The sequence below is a fragment of the Balearica regulorum genome, chromosome 1, assembly GCF_011004875.1.
Source record: "Balearica regulorum gibbericeps isolate bBalReg1 chromosome 1, bBalReg1.pri, whole genome shotgun sequence".
Lineage (NCBI taxonomy): Eukaryota > Metazoa > Chordata > Aves > Gruiformes > Gruidae > Balearica > Balearica regulorum.
The window spans coordinates 189,095,052-189,117,007 of NC_046184.1; the positions used below are offsets into that span (position 1 = coordinate 189,095,052).

General features: G+C 37.2%; 1 protein-coding gene across 4 annotated transcripts in view; it reads left to right on the forward strand.

The window, feature by feature from the left end:
• RNASEH2B (ribonuclease H2 subunit B) overlaps positions 1-20,484 on the forward strand; it is a 45,922-nt gene extending 25,438 nt beyond the window's left edge. For 2 of the 4 annotated variants that reach the window (XM_075741888.1, XM_075741889.1), the window contains exons 6-11: positions 1,972-2,036; positions 3,247-3,352; positions 6,764-6,842; positions 7,774-7,816; positions 12,446-12,526; positions 14,470-14,595. In XM_075741888.1, the coding sequence (XP_075598003.1) occupies positions 1,972-2,036; positions 3,247-3,352; positions 6,764-6,842; positions 7,774-7,816; positions 12,446-12,526; positions 14,470-14,577 (482 nt within the window). In that variant the 3' untranslated portion in view covers positions 14,578-14,595. Of the gene's footprint in view, positions 1-1,971; positions 2,037-3,246; positions 3,353-6,763; positions 6,843-7,773; positions 7,817-12,445; positions 12,527-14,469; positions 14,596-18,506 lie in introns of those variants that run through there. The other 2 variants (XM_075741890.1, XM_075741892.1) reach the window with 1 other exon arrangement.
• Positions 20,485-21,956: the final 1,472 nt, after the last annotated feature.

Consider the following 21,956-nt stretch of genomic DNA (forward strand, 5'->3'; position numbering starts at 1 on the left):
CAGACCAGTTTTATAGGCACCAGACACATTAGGGAACAAAAGGCTTTCCAATATATACTCATATTATCAAACATAGTCACTAACTCTCACCAATATCAAATGTGCATCACATGCTAAATCCACGTTCCAATATTGAATCCTTTTGTCAGCAGTTTGTGACTTTCATAACTCACTTTAATTCTTCAGAGGTCTCAAATATTGTCATTTTCTAGAGTTTAATAGTCAAAACTGTCAAATACAGAAAATATTTTCAAACAAAGTGATCTCTGAAGGGTTCTGTGTAATTATTTTTCACATGTTTTAATGAAAATGGCTTCATAGTTCTACGTTTCCTTTCCCTAACTGAGTCACTCTGAATCATACTGTTGTGGGGGAGTCTGCCTGGGAATCCGGACTAGAATTACTTTTCAGCATGGGTTGGGGGATGGTGGCCAGAGGATGTCCCTTCCTCGAACTTTCTTAGATAAGAGAGGAATCCATGAATCGTACTCACTGTACTTGGACCCAAACCATGTTGGCTCTTTGAGAAGCAGGTTCAAGTATCCAGAGTGTCTCCCCCATTTTCTGCTTCTTTTCTTTCAGTCATTTAGAGCCTTCTAAGTTCTAAAGGCTGCAGCCAGCAATGTCACAGCTAATTACTTTACCTGCAACTCATCAACTTTGTGAAGCAAAGTGTGTATTAGTGGGTTTTTCCTTTTTGCTCTGAATAATTTTTGTGTTTTACTCTTCTACAACTGTTGAGATAGATTTAAACTTTATCTTGTAAACAGATTTTCTCGACCTCTCTGTACCCCCTACCATGCATACACAAAGAGCACATAATAGTTATTTGTATGCAGTTTGAAAGAGCCAAGATAAACCCCAAAGAAGGAAGTGCTGAAGGAATCATAAATAATATGTTGTTGTTTGCAAGGGGAGAAGGAAACTCCATGAACTGAGTGTTGGAATATGATACTGGATCAGTAAATGACATGAAACAGATGTAGGTATTTATGGGAATGGTATACAGGAGATTAAAACTTACTGAAGTACCTGTTAAAGAAAAAGACTGAAACACAGTGGGCTTTAAAATCTCCTGTGAAATCTTACTAGGCATTTCATTCGACTTCCAAAATGTAACTTTCTGTGAATTAATACTGAGTTTTTATACTGAAATTTCCATGAGCTTTTGTAATTTTCTCTCTCCTTTGCCTCAGGATCGTGAACTCACATATCTCCAGATAACTGATCACATATGAATAGCAACTGTTCACGATACGCTAGTTATCACAGGGGAAACACTTTCTGAAATTCTTGTATCATTGAGTTAATTTATGTTGCTCAATAAATCATAAATGAATTATGTACTTCCTCCCACGAGGAGTGTGTTTCACTATTTTGGATTCTGTATTTTCTTTTGTCACTATATTAAACTATATAAAAGAGGGATAGAAGAACAACTTTTGCTTTAGTCACCCTGTGAAGTGAGAGGGGAGAATGGGGAGAACTGATGGTTTGTCTTCACACTAACCAGCTCTCTGTCCTGGCCCCTTACTGGATGCTAGAATTCAATATTTAAGATACTATGTATAAAAAAAAAAAAAGCAGTCGTGAAACCAACATTTTGTGTTGTGAACTATGTAGTTAAAATGACCAGTCTGGTGACACAGGGCAAACTACAAAGGCTTGACAAGACTCTTATTGAATTCAGGCAGCCCGAGTCTACACATAAATAAAATATGTGCTTTGCTGGACTAGGGCCTAATTAAAGAATTGTCAGATTGTTCAGACTTGTGCATATCAGCTCAATCTGTTTATTTTTCCACATTTCCAGTATTTTTGAAACGTATTGTCCTGATATCTAACGTGCAAGCCGCAAATTAACTTTCATGCTGTATCCACAACTTAAAAGATTTTAAATGTATTGAAAATTGCAATCCAAACCAAAGCCAAATCATTACTTTTGTCCCCTTGTTTTTTTCTTTTTCTCAGAGATTGGCAGACAGAAATTCCACAGATACAGCCAAGAGAAGACACTGAAGTGGTTAAAGAAAAAGGTATTGTGTTTCTCTTTTGCTTTCAAAATTGCTTTATGTTTAAAATGAAAATGCTTATTAGCTTATCTATATCCGTATTTGAGCCATGTGCTGTGCCTTGGTTCAGGGTACACGTCCTGTCCAAGGACAGACATCACAGTAAAGTTGTTGTTCTTGGGAATGTGGTGAGGTATTAGAGAAATGTTGAGTTTCTCTTTCTGACGGGGCTGGCATGAAAGGGATTCGAGTGTGGGGAGGCAGAAGAAGAAGCTGAAGTTCGGTTTATTGCTGTGTTCTGTAGGCTTTGCATAAGGTACATAATTTGCTTCATCCACTTCACAGATGGGCTAGAGCAGAGTTTTGACTGTGGTGAGTTTTAAATTCTGCCATGCTTTAAAGCTGGACATAAATGCCTTGGGTTTGTGCTACAAATGGGTTTTCTCGTGAAGTTTTGGCAGTATCTCTCAGAACGGTCCTGGTATGGTTGCTGCTATCTTGATCCAATTACGCCGTTCAAGAGATCTGTACAGTATGCAGAAAATAAACTAGTGTAGCTAAGCTTGATGTGATCTGTATTTTGGTATAAAGAAGGTGAATCTCATTGTATGCATGCATATGTGCCCCTACTATGATGCTACTTCGTAGAAAAAGATTGTATGCATCACGTGATACAAGGAAGCCTTGTCATTTAAATTAGTCAACGCAAGCACAAAATCTGGTGTACTTTCTGCAATGACGAGGCATGGGGATATCTATTTTGCAATGAATACTTGAATATTTACATTTGAACAGGTACCTGCCTGCGTAGGTTGTTTAAAATAGCTTCCTCTGTCAGTTACCTCTGTTAGATGCACTGCCCTCTAAAGTCCTTAATCTTCGATTTCTATCAGGACTGCCTTTGCAATCCAGCTGAGCTCAGGCATTCTCTGTTCTCTGAGCAGGTGTATTTCTCACCTGTATAATCATGACTGTTGCATCTGAGTAGCTCAGCTCATCTTAGGGTGCTGCAAAACTGGTGCCATGTTGCCAAGGCAACATGTTCAAAGACATGCTAGTTTCTTTGCGTTTTTTGAGCTCATATGCTAGTCATTACAAATGTATATTAAATTTCACCACAGTCCATAACTTGAGTGTTTTATATGCTTGAAACAAAACTACAAGAGCTTTGTCACTGCATTAACATGTGCATAACAACACTGATACAGACATTTCATTCTGTGGTTTCCTATAGGTCAATCAAACAGTGAAAGCACTTAAAAGCAACAGTATATCTGTAGGTGAAAGGGTACATGCAGCTACATTTATCAGTGGTAAACAGATCACAGATACTACAGAAGGTAAGAAAACTATACATTGTAATTAATTCATTCTTGTGAAATCATATATGTGGAGGTAAAATGTATGATTAGAATCTAAACTGTATTGAAATTGGCCTTTGCAGTAAATTTATTCCTTGTAGAGAAAATTCCATGTATGTTGTGACTGTGTGCCTTGGCTTTTCTGAGTTCTTTAGTATCTTCATCGGATGACATTGCAGTTCAAAGATTCATAGAACAGTAGGGGTTGGAAGGGACCTCTGGAGATCATGTAGTCCAATGCCCCTGCTAAAGCAGGATCACCTACAGCAGGTTGCACAGGATGGCGTCCAGGCGGGTTTTGAATATCTCCAGAGAAGGAGACTCCACAACCTCTCTGGGCAGCCTGTCCCAGTGCTCTGTCACCCTCAGAGTGAAGAAGTTTTTCCTCATGTTCAGATGGAACTTCCTGTGTTCCCATTTGTGCCCGTTGCCCCTTGTCCTGTCACTGGGCAGCATTGAGAAGAGTCTGGCCCCATCCTCTAGACATCCACCCTTTAGATATTTATAAGTGTTGATAAGATCCCCTCTCAGTCTTCTCTTCTCCAGACTAACTATTTAACAGTAGGTCTCACCTGGGTTTCTTTTAGCTTCTCCTTAGTTCAAGGAAGAAGGTGTTTTTCTCAGTGAAATATATGCTGATGTGCTTTGCTGAACTGAGACTGTCTTGGACAATAGCATACATACTTATATATGAGTATCCAATCAATAAATGTCTCTGTATTAGAACAGACTTCTTTATTATTATTATTATTATTATTATTATTATTATTATCATGCAAATGCTTTTCATAAAATTCCCCAAAAAGGGAAGGGATCTTAGGAAGTCATAGTCACAGAGTAAAAGTTCCAGTTCCAAATATTGCTTTATGTGACAAATGTACAGGAACACACAAGTGTGTGCTTATTAAGGGCAAAAACTTCATTAATATATGTATTAAATTGCCCTGAAATTGTCAATCCTGGAATCAAAAAGTCTGGAGTGATCCTGTTTGCTTCTAGTCACCTTTTACCTGGGGAGGGCAATGTCCTGAGTGCTACTGGGATATGAAGTTGTGTAGAAAAACCTGAAAATAGAATAAATTGTTTGAATGTTAATGAAAATTAAGAAAAGTTTAGAACAAGACGAACAGAAGTAAATTGTTTCGTATTACAAAGACATTCAGAAGTCGTTATGCTGTTGAAAAATAAGGAGAAACAAAGCAACTTGCTGACGAAGTGGAAAATGAGTTACCAAGTAGTGATATCAAAGGAAACAACATAAATGAGATTTAAGAGGCAACTAGACAGTTTTATAGAACAGAGATGCTAATATATGGTTTTTAAAAAGAGGCAAAGCTGCAAAACTTGTAAGTGACTTTAACTTTACAGTAGCTTTTCATGTTTTCTCTGCTCCCATTTTTTTAAAGAAAAGGAAAATTGTCCTGACAGCAACCATCTTGACTATGCTTAAATACTTTATGTCTGAAATTTGTAATTAAATAGCTTATCTGCAGTGTTTTTTTCCCCTTCCTCCTTACTTATTGTAACGTGGATATAATAGCCTTTTTAAAAGGCTTTTTTAGATTTAAAGGAACAACATTGAAACAGGGAATACTGGGGATTAAAAGTAGGTAAGTTTTGGAGGCAAGTCTTACTGTATGTAGCAAGGTGAATGACAGGAAGTCAAATGGACCTTACTCAACACTTATTTTTAATAAGTCTAATTTTCTTGTCTGATCCTTTCACTGCCATTACAGTGCAATTTATTTCTGTAGACAATTGCTTTCATAGGGATATTATGAAATCTCACTACCTTATGAATAGATGGGTGTATGCAGTTAGCATCTACAGATGTTGTAGGGCAGAGATCTAGGAGGATATAATGAGTGGAAATGGGGAAGGAAGGAAAGTTTAACATGTGAGACCTGAATATTTCATTTGGAAGACAAAGAAGGGAGGTGCGCAAGTATGCTTGATGTTTGACCTGAGGTTAATAACAAAGCAAGGCTAGGGTGAGAACACAGAGTCCCTAGAAGGCAAACAGTGGTATTTTAAAATTGGTAAAGGAAGTCAGTGAAGATTGCTTCAAGGCAGAAATGCAGAAAATTGATTTTGTATTTGGTACAAAATAATAGTAGTTGACTTGGCCTCACCATTCAATGTCATAATGCAATGAGTGAAATGATGGAAATGGTTTTTTTAAGTGATAAATTGGACATATTAAGTGCTGAGGTGAAATTGTCTTGGATTAGAATTATTTCTTGTTCTTTCCTGACCCCGAAGTGGGCTTAGGGAGTGACAAATACTTCATGAATCTAGGCAGTGGAGGAAGGAGAAGTACAGATAGGAGATACTAAGAATTTTATGTCAGTGCAGTTGAAATGCATATGCTAGTGTCAGTTTGCTAATGTTTTCTACTTCAATGCCAGTTTGCGTTGGGTTTTTTAGAATAAAAAAAAAAAAAAAGAGGAAACTATCTCTGGCACAGAAGAAATAGTAGCTTACCAACCTGAGGCCAGTTTACTACGTGCTTCTGAACTCTCTAAGTGTGTAGGCATATGAACAGATAGAGCTGGCCTGTTGTAGATGGAATTCAGAGGCAAGATTTTAGCTTAATGTCTGTAGGGCAAATACTTCCTGTGCATGCGTGTAGTTACTCCGTAGCAGCCCCAATAACAGCAAGTTTAAAAGATCCAGCCCATGGTCAGTAAGTGCTTGTGTAGAACGTGACCGGAAAAGATCTGGCTTAGGACTTCATGTTATAAAAGGGTCATTTTTTTTTCCAAGTCTCTCAGAAAAAACATTTATAGCAGCAGTGCCCTGTACTGAAAACAGCTTCTAGTAGTTCATATTTCCACAGATAATTATCCCGTCTTGCCAGTGATGTTTAGATAGGCCTTGGCATTTTCCATAAAGTACTGAAATTAAGTACAAGACTTTGAAATAGACTCATTGTCTCATCTAATTGTTTTCAGTTGAAGCCAGAAAATGTACTTTAGTACTGAAGCCCTTGCCAAATAATTGTAAGATCCAGATGCTTTAAAATTAATGATTGCGTGTTCTGTTGAGTCAGCTTTTTACTTTTGCAGGTTTTTAAAATTTAATTTCTTTGGAAAAATACATGATATCTAGTATTCTCAGAAAGTGAACAGCTTTTGTAAAGCAGATATTAATAACATGTGCTGACAAAATGAGTGTAGTAAGTCTTTACTTTTTAAATAAACCTACAAGTGTCATATAACATAAACTACTCAACACAGAGAACCATCACAGTGTATCCATTAGAAGTCTCTTACTATTAATTCAACCTTATGATTTATGATAACACATGCAACATGGCTAAGGCGACGTGACTATATAATGTGAATGTTCTTTTTCTTCTCCTTCCCGCTCCCTGCCCCATTCCTGAAGACTATGTACGGTATGCCCATGGGTTAATATCAGAATATATTCCTGAAGATTTGAGTAAGGAGTTGTTAAAATACTTAGGGTAAGTATTGTTCCAGCTAGCTCATAATTTTATATGGCATGCATTAATGTCCTTTTGGTTGTTTCTATTGAATACTGAGATTTGTTCATCTTGCTTGCAGTGAGTGACACAATGAGATTATATTTGCTGCACTTTAAATGTGATTTCAAAAGTAGATTATGCCTTTCTATTGTTCCTATGATGCTAAGAACGATGGGCTGCGAGAGATGTAATATAGACATCCGATATATCTGTTACCACAGTTGCATCATGAAACCCTGAGTAACATATCCCATTTTAAAGCAGGGCAGGGCAGGAAGTCCAAAGAGTGAAAGCAATTTATCCAGGACTGTCAAGCATGAGCAGCAGAGCCAGGAGCAGAATCCTCATCCCCAGTGCTCTTTCCTTTTCCCTATTCACTCAGTGCTCCTGGGGTTTGACTTTACATATCTAACCTGTGTTAGTTTGTATTTAAATCTGGAAGGTGAGCCAGCATCCTTATCCTGGTGTTCCCTGCCAGCAGCTGACTTTGCTTGGAGCATCACTGAGACCCTGCACCTGCCCCTCAGTCCAGTTCTGTTCAAAGGGTTCTGTTATGATGGCCTATGGAAATGTGCAATTTGCAGCTTGAAGTCCCATAGCTTAACAGTTTCATTGAAGAGATGTTACGTGCTTTATAATATCATCTTACTAATAGTCAAGGTTTTCAAAAGTAAGGTGTTCTCCTGTTTTGGTTGCCAGATCTAAGAACTTTTTAAAAAGAGCCCATGTTTCTGTATGGTGCCTGGCTCTCTTTTAGTTATCTAAGTCAGAAATACAGAGTCTGTGATCTGCTCTTTTTGCAAACACATGCCATGTGTAAGCAGCCGATAACCAAAGCAGCCTTTGTGGGGAAGGAATTATAAGCTTTAGGTTGTGCAATCCAGCTGTCTTGAAATCTTTTGTTCTACAGGCTCCCAGATCTTAAAAGCCCAGCACCAGAGCCACCACTGAAGGTAGGAGAACATTAAGATATTGACAGATACATTATATTGTAAGCTAATTTCTCTAAAGTATTATTAAAACTAGTCTAGGCCAAGCACTGGGTACAATACAAGAAGTAAGTTGGCCTTATGAAAAGCCAGTCTGAAATAATGCAAGACATTTACCAGGTACTTAATATTTTTTAATAAGGAATATTTTGGTTGGTTTTCCTGTTTAAAAAGGGGAGGGAAAGGGAGAGACTTATTTTATGGTTTTGGTCAGCAGTCTTTTCATACGTGTTTTGCTTATTTAGTTTTATTGAGGTTGATGGGACAATATGACCTCATAGGTTTTCTTTCATATGTAATTTATGAGGACCCTGAAAGGGACCTCCTGGGTCATGGATTCCCAGACAACCATGTTGGATAATCTCTCATACACTGACCATTCTTCACTGAGAGTCTCATTAGGATTTTTTATTTCCATTACTTCTCTTGGAAGACTGTTCTATAACCTCATTCCTCTGATGCTCAGAAACCTTCCTGTAAATTCCACCTTGAATTTATTCATGGCCAATTTATTCCCATGTGCTTTTGTGCTAACGTTATCTTTTTTTTTTTTAATTGAAATGGCTCTTTTCCCTCCTTAACATTTGTTCTCTCAATGTGTAAAGGGAGAACATATATCCTTTCTGTTTTCATTTTGTGAAGCCAAACTTGATTGTGTAAGATGGATTCTTCATTCCCTCATTGTGCAGGAGCATTTCTTTACACCTATTCCAAGATCAATTGTTTCAAAGCAGGTGACCAGAATCATATATAATTATTCATGATAAAACCTTTACCAGTGTAATATGATGGCATTCTTCCTTTCTTGTCTTAACTGGAAGTATTTTATCCCATTACATCTTAGAATCCCATTTGCCTCTATTACTGTGTGATGTAACAGATAGCTCACAGTCATGCTCTGAACAGTTAAGACACACAGTTGGGTTTTTTTCTCCACTGCAGTTTTTAGTTGATCAGCATTCAGATTTATGAGAAATTCATGCAGTTAGCTGCTGTGTACATGACCTTGTACTTCTGTACATTTCATCTGTTTTTAACGTTTCCAGTCTTGAAGGTTCTCTGGCTTTTCCTTCACAGTGTTAAAAGCTCTTTCAGTATTCATAATGCTACTCAGTGGTGTATAGTCAGGAAATGTTAGCATGCTGTTATCTTTAATGAACAGTTAATGAACATTTTGAATAGATACTGTTCATGGCACTCCACTAGTAATCTCCATCCGATCCAATGACACCCATTTCTGCATTATTTGCCTATGTTTCCCTTTTACCCAGTTTCTTACCTACCTTAAAATTCTTATGCAATTTTTGTTCTATAATTTCAGTTGCTTTAAGTGGCATCATGTCAAGTCCTCTGGCAATCCTTCACATTTTCTGTCACCAGAAAATGAGTTATCTTTGAGGAAAAAAAAGCTAAGTTGGTAGGCATTACCTTTGTTTAGTTTTCATTTACTCTATATCTTTAATTATTCTTCCTTCTTTCACTTTTTCTCCCCCCCCCTCCATTTTGCTGAGGCCTACTATTACTTTTTCCTCCTCCTTATATATAGATGGGTGTTTGGCCATTCTACAGCCATATGGTCCCTACCTGATAGAACAGTTGCCAGGTTTTGCCTCTGGACTTATGATTTCAGAGGCAGTCTCCGAACAGTGTCAGCATATTGAGTTTTACTCTCTTGAGTAGAGTGATTGCTGTTCTCTTTTCTGCCCCTGTGTTTAACCTCTTCATCTTTATTGAAAACAATTTACTGAGGCAAAGGATTTGTTCCATTTTGGAGCTACACATATATTAGCTTTAATATCTATCCAATCCTTACTGTATAGCAGCTTCACTTTTTCTTTTTTGATTCCCTTTTTTCCCTCTGTGGCTAAACAACCTTCTACTATTTGTTTTAATTTCCTTTCCAAGGTCTAACTCAGCTTGACTTTTTGGCAGTTCTCACTTTATCCCAGTATTACCTGACCTCTAAAACATTTTTTTTTGGCAGTCTTTTTTTCCCTGTTCATTGTAGAATTCTGCTTACTCCTAGTATCTTTTTTTTGGGTGGGGGGGAATATGTGTGCATCTGTGTGAGCAAGGGGGAACATTCATATAGTTTAGTCTGAGAAGCTCTATCCTTCAAGATTTTTCACCTTGTTTGAAGTAAAAGATCCAAAATCACTTCTTCACTCTTCACACATCAAGTCCTTTAGCTTTGGCTTAAAGAAGTAATGCATATATTTTGCAAAGTTTGCTCCTCTAGAATCAAGAACCCCGCTTTTGATTATCCTTTCCATTTAATGTAAACCAAAGTACCCTATGTCTACTGAAACTAGATTACTTACTACACTGACCTTTCCTGCAATGTCTCTGCTGCTTACTGAAACAAAGTCTAAAATAACCTCATTTCTGGCTGGTTCAGTGACTATTCTGTTAAGCGGTATGTCAGCTAGCACATGCAGGAATAATTGGGCCTTACTGTTATTAATAGCATTTGTTCTCCAATGTATATCCATGGATATAAGTTATTTCCATGTGGTTGGACAGTTGTTCTGGCTGCACAGTTACTTGGCCCTTTGATTCAGTTAAGAATTATCTTTATACATTGTAAGAAGTATTAAACACACATCAGGAGCCAACTGATATTCATTAGCCACATAAGCATGTTACAACAACTATATTAAACTACATGTGATGTACATTACATATTATGTACGAATAGCTTTTATACCATTGGGATAGTTGTGAGAATCTATTTTTAAAAATACTTTTATTTCAGAAGTTTGGTTACAGAGGAAATGAGGCTTAGAACTGTTCAGTTGTTGGGCAGTGAAATCTTGCTGAGGATCTGATTAATTTCCAGAGCACTGATCAGGGTGTGTATGATGCTTCTGTGTTTAAGTCTTTGCAACTTCAGAGATTAAAACACCTTAATTTCACAGTCTCAGAGAAGCAAGGCAGGCTTGTACACTGGAACCTATAGTCTCCTTCAGACCATTTTTATTCACTTGCACTGGCATTTCCTTTCATGAGGGCAAGGTGTATTGGCAGACATAGTATAAGATAATTGCGAATAAAGAAGGGTCTAACATGTATTCCCTATAATGATGTTAAAATAAATTCTGAAGGGAGGAGAGATTTAGAAACTTCAGTGGTTAACAGAAAAGCTACAGCAGATTCTCTCTCTTGTAGTACAAGAGTAAACTGGGTACAGTCTGGATTCTGTGATTTAATTATTAAATCAAAATTACATGTTCTTTGTATTAATTGTAAGCCATTGATCTTGTGTTGTAATCGTCATACTGTTCAGTTCATCAGCATAGGGAGTCTGGCCATTGGCAGATGATGACAAACATCTACAAAGGCTATGTAGGCTCTGCTACAACTAAACAGCAAATGTTTTGCTGAAATGCAAACATTTTTTTGTAAGTTTTAAAAACTTACCAGATTCCAGAAAAAGGATAATACTAATTATTCATTAGATTGTCATTTGAAAATGTAATCACAATGCTGTAAACAGCCTCCTAGAGAGGCTGATCCAGATCCCATTGAAATCAAAAGAAAAAGCTGCTGTTGGATCTGGTTCTAAGAGCTGAGAAATCTAAGCTGCAGACCTGGCTTCTGTGCCAAAGAGAGAAAGGGAGGGGGAAGAAAGAGAGAGAGAGAGAGATCACAAGCACCATAAACAAAATGAGTAAAACAGGATCTTAAAATGTATGGTACCATCCAAGTTGCTTGCAAAATCACTCTCTTTGGCACAAAAACTAGGAAGGCCACAGTTTAGATTTCACAGGATATTAAGGACAGGGTAGTAATATCAGATATATAATAATAATAAAAATACAGTGTTGTAAAATACTATATACTTTTTTTTCCACTGTTGGAAACACACCAGGAAGTTTTCACCTTTAAACTAAACACATGCTCACAGTTTATGGAAAGAAATATTCATTCTTACGGCCTGATCATGTGAAGTGCCGAGAACCATTCACTTCCATTATTTCTGAAGTTAGAATGCACCCAGCACATGCCGAGTCAAGCTTCTTAATATACTGTTGGATTCAAGTGATGAAGCAGTCAGCAGAACTATGTCAGTGTTTCACTGTTGCCAAACTGGAGAAACTAATTACTTCTAAAGGTTGTACACAAACAGATAATAGACTAGATGACGATCCACTTGTGTTGGCAGATAGCAGTAACAGTAGATTTGCTGCACAGTTCCATGAGACCATGGGGACTAGTGGCTGTTAGACACTAACTTCCAAAAGCTGCTCTGTAAAGATTCTCGAAACAGACTCTGACACCAAAGTCACAATCATGGAAGTTAAAAACGAGATTCAAGCAATTTCTAGAAGTCATTCTTCAGAAGGCTAGGAAGAAGAAAATGCTTCCCATGACACTGAATGATCTCTTCTGAATACTGTAGAGATGATATATATTCATGTGTAAAGAAGACAATTACAAAGAGAGATCTTCCACTGTTACTGCAGATTCTTCAGTTGATTGCCAGTCCTGTTTTGGTGTTATGGTTATGTTATAAAGCCAAAGCTTTAAACTTCCATGGGTGTACACCATAAAAGTGGTTGACAGAGCAACTTCCTCACTCTAACATTTCAGAAAAGGAAATTATCAGATGTCCCTGTGGAAGCAGAAGAAGACTATACTAAGTTTAACAGCAGCAATCTGAAAACCAAAAAGGTAAGCAAGCCTTGCATTCATGCATGATTTGCTAAAGGATAGATTAATACCCAACATTAGCACAGAGTGCCTGTTTTTCTCCTCGAAAACACATCAGAAAAACAAATATAAAATGTCAGATGCCTGTAGTTATATCTCCTTGAACTTTTCATTCAGGTTTAATTTGATTTTTGTAGTCTTATTAATGTCTCATTCTGAACTCTTCTATACTCTACTGTTTGACTGTATTTTATCAGTGAACATTCCAGTAAACCACACAGACTTTGACATGTGTTAAGGTGCTCAGCTAATGTTTGCAAAGATCTTTGAGATCTTTAGATGAGAAATCCTATGGCTTAGTGATAGCAACTGTTAAATTTCAGTTATTTGAAAAAGAAACAAAGATGGCAACATTCACTTAAATTCCAAGGGATTCTAAGACAGGCTTTATTTTTACCTAGAAATATTGCTTGTACGCTTACTTATGTCAACTTAATGAAGTTAAATCAACACAGAGCTTGCTGATTGCGAGCTCCAACACAAGTTTGGAGGCCAATTCAAATCTGAGTCCAGTGGTGCCTGCCACTGTACTATTCCTGGGAGAACAACAGAGATGTGAAAAGAAATAGATTCTATCTGTGTGTGCCAAAGTTGTGAGGCTTGCACTGGCTTATTTCTCTGAACATTGAAAGAAAATGAATCTTTCTGCAGTCCATTGGGAACTCAAAAGGCCCTCTGTGCTGGTCTTGTGACCTTCAGACTAATGCTGACTACTCTTTATCCCTTTGCAAAGAGAAGCAGCTGGTGACAGACACATTCCTCCCCCCAAAACCCCCAGAATTTTTTGTATTCAGGGCACATGCTAGTTTTGAAGTAAGAGGAGGATTGCCCCCTAAATGAAGGTAGTATAAATAGTTTAAAATATGCATGTTTCCCCCTTCCCCCATTGTGTACCTATAGCTTTTGAACTGAGCATAAAGATAGGAATAAACTGAGGAAAGATAATTCATTTTAACATTAAATATGATTTACTTCTGAAATTATGAAGCACATTGATGAGATAATCTGGGAAAGAAAAGATATCTCTTGGACTCTGTACAGTATGCTACTCTTTTTTAAATACTTTGGCGGAGTTTTTGTTTGTATAGTAACACAGACGATCATACTGTTGTTGCATATCGCCATCCTATCCATAACCTTCTAGCTGATCCCAAGTATTGTAATTGTGAAGTCCTGCGGACTGAGGAGTATCATAAAGAAAGGTCAATGCAAAGTTTTCTTAATAGGGAAAACAGCTAGAGATTTAAAACATAACATTTTAAAATGTGAAAAAGTAAAGAGGTCAGGTCTATAAAATGTGGCTCATAAAATGTGTTTTAGGTGTAAAGGTCTGGGAAGTTTTCCCAGTGGCCTCGAAGTGCTTTGTAAATGTTAGTTACCTTCTTCATTCGTAGTTCTTCCATCTCTTTTCCTTTATTTCATTGTGCATGGAGTCTTTGATAATAAATCAGTGTGAATTATTCATCATCTGTAATGCAAGGCTGTAATTCAGCCTGCTGACAGCATAATCATGAGATTGAGTCGGAGGGTACAGTATGCATCTGTTATATTGCATGCATTATTCCTCTTAATGTATACTCAGGGATTATCCCAAAGTAAACATTTGGGTTGGGACACCTCATTCTGCAGAAAGTAAAGATGTTTCACCCCTTGTCCTTGTAATTAATTCTCTGTCTTTTTCTGAGGTAATTTGTGACAAGTATTTTTCTGTTTGAATAATCTCAAATTTGTTTAGTAAGGTTTTTGTCCTACAATTTAAAGCCTGCATAACATTGTCTTTACTGCTGTATACTAAAAAAGCAATTCAACTTCTTGCTTGACTTCTGTATTTAGGAGTTTGTAGCTTATACTCCCCTCCTACAGAGATGCTGCTTAACTTTTTCTGTTTATCATTTCACTAACAGGCAAACAGCAAGATGTCTGCAGCACAGAAGGCGCTGGCCAAAGTTGATAAGAGTGGAATGAAATCCATTTCTACTTTCTTCAGCTCCAAACCTAAAGCATCAAAATAAAGACTTGTTCTTGAAAAAGTTTTATACAGTGGTTATTTTTATGTTAAGCTAAAGATGTCTCCTGGGTTTTTTTGTTAGTATAGTATATGCAGGGCATGTCTGTGTATGTGGTGCAGTGTGATGAGGAGATCTGTGAGCTAGCGTGGGACAGAGCTGTTACGGCTCAGTGAGGCAAGGCAGTACCGTGCAGATACTCCAGCCGGGGTCAGGAAGACAGCCTAACTGCGTTAGCATGGCCCTGTGAGCTGAGAAGCAAGGTTTAGCATGGTACCATACTGTACTGCTGCTTGTTCTAGGGCAAGCTCAGTCAAGGCCACCAGAGTTTCCTCCATTGCACTCCATTCTGGGCCGGAAACATGCCTGCCTTTGATGAGTTTTAAAGGAGAGCCTTATTCATAAGGAACATTGTTTTTTGAGACTTTCCGGAGATTTTTACCCAGTGTAACACCAGAGTAGGATGACATTGTTAGATTTTTATGTAGACCCATGCTGATGTAAGTATTGCCGTTGGTGGCAATTTATCGAGGCAAAGATAGTGTCTATATTGGGATTTTGATAGTTTTGAATATGCTAGAAACAAATTGCAATAAATGTCAATTTGCATGTAATGCAATAAAGTTCTTTGTGTAACAAATTTGTGCTTGTTGTATTTGCTGTATGTTTCAAGACAATGCTTCAGGACATTTCTTAAGGAATTTTGGTATTTTCCTGTGTATAAACTTTAATCCTTAAAGAATTACATGATAAATCTCTTAACACATACCAATATAGGGATATTTTTATGTTCAGTTCCAAGGTCAATAGGTCCTTATAAAAATAATTAGGGAAAGATTTATTTAAAGGCCATACCTGGGCTTTTAAAGAAGCCTATTTGGAGATGGACATGTAATTCAAAAGCTTTAAGTGTGAGTGTCTTGGATAAGGTTTAGTTTTATGAAGTTTTGCACAAGGTAGGACTGCTACTTAAAACGCACTACTCAGTCTTGGGAGTATTCTTTCCTCATTACAGAGTATTCCTGTATGTTCAGAGGGATAGCTGTCTGCTATGTTGCAACTTCCCTGATTCACAGAATTGAAAAAGGGATGGAGTCACTGGGACCATTTGTATAAGTCTACCCAGTTCTACACGACACTACCTCATAGTTTCATCCACCATTTGCTGCACCAAGCCATTCCTGTGGTTCAACTACAACGTGTGTTTTAGAAAGATACTCTTAAAATATGTCATTCTGTGCTACTTCCGCTCAGTAGAGAATCTGCCTGTATCCCTTGATAATGGGGAGTTTCGGAGAAACTTAGGAGTTTCTTCATTTTTAGTAACTGCCATTTTTGCACTTCAGCCTTACTTGCTGTCATTTACAATTATGGATTACAGTGGTGTCTGTTAGGTTAAAGAGCTCTGTGGCATTCTCTTCCAACCAGAAATTAATGAGAAGCCTCGTTGCATGTTGTGTGCAGTTCTGCAATTGTTGGGGTTTGTATGCCTTTCAAACCAGTGTTATTTTTTAAAGTTTTGGGCATAGTTTTTAAATGGGGAAGTCAGTATGGTTGGAATTCCAGATAGATGAAAATATTTGGAAATCTATGGAATTATTATCTCTGATTACAGAGAGATTTATTTAACAAATGTGGATGGCCTCCCAATAGCATACAGTTAGTTAATATTCCCAGTTCTAAAAATACTGAATTATCTAGAATCAAAATGAAGTTCCTTAGAAAAAAATGCTTTTTAGGCATTTGAAGAAATTGCTACTCTAAGTCTTTCCTAGCTCTGAAAATCAGCCCATAGTACTAGTGTTTGAACGTAGGTTGAGGTGTGTGATTCAGATGCAGACTTTACTGATTTTTCAGTTAGAATCATTATCCCAAGCCGTTTGGTGCTTTAATAAAATTCCAGTCATGAATGTCAACTTTCTGAAACAATATAAGGGGGTGGAGAGCAGTAAGGGTACACAAACCAAACCAAACAAAAAAAACCAGGAATTGCTGTGTAGAGCCATAGAGAAATTCCTGTTATACAGCACTGCCTTGTAGTTCAGCTGTCATTAGCAGAATTTCACCAGCCTGATTGGTAAAGTTTCCTTTTCTGACATCAACTATCAGACAAGTTTAAAAATTAATAGTAGGTGTCCATGTATGTGACAATTTCTATATGCACCACCTTTAGAAGTGCCATCTTGCTTTTTTCCTACCTCACTTTCTAGGGTCTAAGTGGTGACCAGCCCTGTAGCAGCACATATGGGTTTATCCAATGGGTCCTTGCTATGATGGGAAAGAACTAGCATTTGGTGAGCAAGAATGAGTAAATGTGGTTGTGAACTGGAAGGGTTAGATTTTGAAAAACATTCAACTTAGCCCAGCAGTTTATTTGACAGTCAAAGAAACCCCCGGACTTCACATCAGTAGAAGGGATGCAGCAGTGATGACAACTTTTGAAAACCACCACTCAAACTGCAGGATAATGTTAATGAAAAAAAAAAAGAAAAAGAACAGGCACATACTGTCATGTTAATGGAGAAGTTTTGTGCAGTAAGCAGCATCCTAGGGAGTGTTTTGCTAAATGCGAAAAAAGGAATTGTGTACCTATTAATGTAAAGCAAAGTCCAAGCACTAGAAGATGTTGAGAAGGCAGACAAGCGTGGGATGGATGTTTGAGTGGAAAACCAAGGGTGGGAGAGAGTTAGATTAGAAACAGGAACTACAAGGTAGGACGGATACATGGTAGAAGCTTTTCTTCTGGCTATTTAAATCCACTAGTTTCAGGTGTTTGTTTTTTAATAGTTCAAAAGTTTTGTGAAATAAATTTTGGAAATGCGTCTTTTCATTGACTGAACAGTTCAAGAAGCTTTCTTCTGAGAAAAAGTCCCAGTTTCTCTGGTCAGAATTTAGGACAGAAGGAGGACAATTCTGACAGAGAGGGAAGGCTTTTGTGCTGACTTCTGATATGGTGTACCGATTTTTTTTTCTTTCTCTGTACACAACCTTCACATCTGCCACTGCACTCAAGGACTATGTCTAGAGTTCTTCCTCTGTGCATAGGTGTGTTCTGCTTTAGTGTGTCACATCTCGACTTCAGCTGTCAGCTATGCCGTAACTTACAACAATAGTAATTTTATTAGTGACTGTGCTTTTGGTTGAGCAGGAATTTGTGCATGACAAAAAAAATAAGCCATTTCCAAAAGCCATTAAAGCTTTCACGTGAAAACAAAAACTCTTTTCCCTTTAGGAAAGAATGAAATACATTTAGTAACTTTGAAACTTCCTCAACATGTAGCTGTAAGAAGTTATGAAGAGCATGTGGTGCCAAATACATAAAACAATATTTCCTACCACAACGAGGATTTAAATATAGTTACTATGCCTGGCCAGCAGTAGCAGTAGGTCATTATGAAGTGCTGCTTTGCTATTTCTTCCTTGGTTAGCTTAGTATGAAACGATATGCCAGCACTGTTACAGAAATGTGGTCTTTTATTTCTTTTTGGCATTAACATGTGATCTTTACATGTTCATGTAAATATCTGATGAGTTGTGATGCTTTTATACTTGTTGTTTTGGGATTAAGCAGTTCTTAACATTTCCACTTTTTTAGACTTCACATTGCAAATGGATTGACATCAGCGGGCGTGGAAAACTTCATATGGAAATACCAGCACCGACTTAGGGTTAGACTTGCACGTCATTTTCAGTCTTAAGTAATAAACTTAGTTCTATTTGTAGAAGTGACAATTGGAGATTTTAATATTTTCAGTGGAAAAGGTGGCATACTTGGCAGGATATGCATTCAGATCTGAAATTTAGAAGAGTTCAGTGATGTTTGCTCTCAGGTGTTCAGTTGCATCTGACGATGTTTTTTAGAGGGAAACTAAATGCATGAATGCTTATGTGAATAGATTAATGTTTATGACCAGGGTTTTCTCTTTCCTTTTTAGATGCCTGCACAAAGACATGCAAAGAAGAAATGAAAGGAGCATAAGGAGACTCGCTAATATTATTTTAACTTGCCATAATCTCAAAGCAGCTTTTAAAGGCTTTTTTTACACACTTTCTGAAAATAAATGCTTGAAGTTAGACATGCCTTGTTCCAAGAAAAAGCAAATCTCAGCAGATTAACATTGTTAAATATGCGGTGTGTTAAACATACACTGCTTCAAATTTTATAGCTTATACACTATTGGTCTATCGGGCCCTTCCAGGAAAGCACTTACAAGCATGCCTAATGTTAAGCACATGAGCAGTGATCTTAAAGTCGGCGGTGTTGTTCATGTGGATAAGTGCTTTGCTGGATCAGCGCCTAAAGTCCTGTTAGGTGCTGAGCATCCTGATCCATATCCAGCAAAGCACTTACGTCCACGCTTATCTTGAAGTGGAAGAGCCAGTCTAACTAATATTTGTGCATTAGTGTTCACCATAAAATCTCTCTTGGCACAATGACTCACATGCTTAAAATTAAGCACCTGCCTAAGTATTTTGCAAGGTCAGACCAACAGCATCTTTGAGCAAGTCCTAAATAATTACTTGATTTTGTATGAATTTTCTTTTTTTGTACTCTTTTTTTAACAGAGTATATGATTTTAGTGGCCACAATTACAAGTTTTAGAAGCCACATAGCAAAATATGTTGCATACAATTTACTGCTTTCTTTTTCAAATCTAGTCAAATTCAGCAAGATGGCCTTTTTGGACTAGAAGTCCAATGTTCAGACTTAGAATCATCCAAAATGAAAAAAAGTTAACTCTATTTTTTAGGACATTTACATTTTTTGAAATTATTTCACTGAATTTGATTTAAATTATTTTGTCCAACCCTGACCTCTTATCCAGAAGATGTTACCTAGCTCTGGTTGTGTGGGCAGTCTGACTCTTGAAGTGCTAAAGCTTGAAGTGGGATGTGTGTTCAGAAGGGCAGATGGAGAAATTGTATTTTGATTTTACTTCTTTTTTCTAAGGGATTGAAAACTTCGAAATATGTATAAAACAACCTGTACGTTTTGAATTGCTAACTAAACCAGCACCTATGTAAATCTCAGGTAAAAAAAAAAGACCTTTTTTTTTTTTTTTTTTAATCATTGAAGAAACACTTTCTGTGGTGTGAACTTCAACCAAAATGTCAACTTGACTCTACATAAAGCATGCAGCAAATGGATGCTAATGAGATCTGTAAGTGATCTGTATCAGATGTGGTCTGATATTTTTAACTTAAATACCTGTTTATCAAACTACCATTAATATCTAACTCTTTGCAACGAAACTTTTTAAAAGTAATAATTGGCAGGATTTTGAACATAATGACTGTGTACTTCTGTAACTTTTAACTATGACCCCAGTTCACAGACAGCTACAGCAAATGGCCAAAATGTTCTGTAAAGCTTGAATGTATTTGAAGCATTCTAGGTAAAAGAAGTAAAAAAAATATTTTGCTTCCACTCTGGCAAATTCTGGCTAACTTCAAATCAAACAAGAGCTCCAAGAAGAGTTTGTTAGGACATTGCTGAAAACTAAATTCCAAGACAAAGAGACAATACCTTATTTAACTTCCTTTTCAACTGATTCTGATCAGCTGTTTCAAAGTATGAAAAACCTGAACTGTCAACCATTTAGAAATCATGTAGGAAAGAAAATGTAATCTGAATGCTTATTTTAGAAATTTGCACTGAATTCTTTTTGTTACTTTTACATTTGTCTGGTTAAGCAATGTGCACTATACCTTTTCAAGGAAAAAAAAAATATTTTAACATAGCTTTCGAGGCAGTACTGCAAGAATATTATATGGGTCCAAGATGAAATTTCTATTTTTCTAGCTTATATTAAAAAAATGCTTGACATATAAATAGATTATATATTTTGATCAAGTGTGGTTCCATTTTTTGGTAAGATTTTATTTTTAATTCATGTACAAGAAAGAAATAAATACCTTTGGAATAATTTGTTGATTATTACTTCATTAATTTCACAGAGAAATACAAAGGAAAATGCAATGCAATCAGACCACTAATACTGCTAGCCTGCACAAGCTAGTCAGTAATCCTTAGGCTGAATTGAAGGAAATAATGAATCCTGAGATAGATCCGAATCTAACAGTTCATTAAGACAAATTCAGTGAAGCAATTAGGCTAATCCTTGGGGACCTTACTGTACAGATGTTCTAGTGAAAACCCATTTCTGTGTACATATACGTGTTGGCCTAAGTACTCTCACCATTTTAATTTTCATGAGCGTGGTGGTGAATCTCTAAGCGATGGCAGGATGAGGAGAGTCGGAGTGAAGAGAATTATGTGATATTCATGTCATTTTTTTACATATTTTGTGTTCTTCACTGTCACATATGTAGTATAGAGGTGCTCCATCACAGACTTACAGAGACCTAATAGACAATTCTTTTCCATGTTTTTTGTAGCAGGCAGTTAATCAAACACAAGTGAAAAGCTTTTCCTCTGCCAAAACATTATCACCATGATGCTGTGCTAAGTGCTGACATGAGAGTTCAAGGCTGTTAGGAGAGTTATTATAATTTTGTTTGTAAAATCCAGAGAACAAGGGGCAAAGCAAAGGTGGTGGTTTTTTCATTTGGCGGTCAAGTTGGTTTATTGGTATTAATGAGAACCAAGCAAGAAAAGCAGTAAGATTTGTACCATTCCATAAACCCATCACTCACCAGCATTTATCTGTAGGAAACAGAATTACCAGTGCTAAGGACAAAGCACTAAGGCAGCTTCTATTTAAATGTGAAATAACATTTACACTGCTTAGCTCAATAAAGTCAATTCGCAAAGTAATGCAAAGACTAAAGAAAATGGCACATTCATTTATGTCTTTAAAGAACTGCTCAAGTGTCTAAGCTTAGCTCTCTAGTACCCGCTGTGTGCACAACTGTTACGTCTCTTAGGGTCTGTCATGTTGCAAATTGCCTTAATTTTTCCAAAGCTCCCTTTTAAAATGCATTTGGTAGATATTTGAATAGTTTGGTAGATATTGGAGGTAGTTGTTATCACAGGTAAAACAATGCCTCAGTGAGGCTCATCCATTTTAGAAAAGGGAAGCTAATAGAAAAGTGAAAAGCTGTGCTTTAAAATCTGGCTTCTAATTTCATAGAATCATATAATGGTTTGGGTTGGGATGGACCTCAAAGATCATCTAGTTCCAACCCCCCTGCCATGGGCAGGGACACCCTCCAACAGACGAGGTTGCCCAAAGCCCCATCCAACCTGGCCTTGAACACTTCCAGGGAGGGGGCAGCCACAGCTTCTCTGGGCAACCTGTTCCAGTGCCTCAGCACCCTTGCAGTGAAGAATTTCTTCCTTACATCTAACCTAAATCTACCCTCCTTCAGCTTAAGGCCATTACCCCTTGTCCTATCACTCCACGCCCTTGTCAACAGTTGCT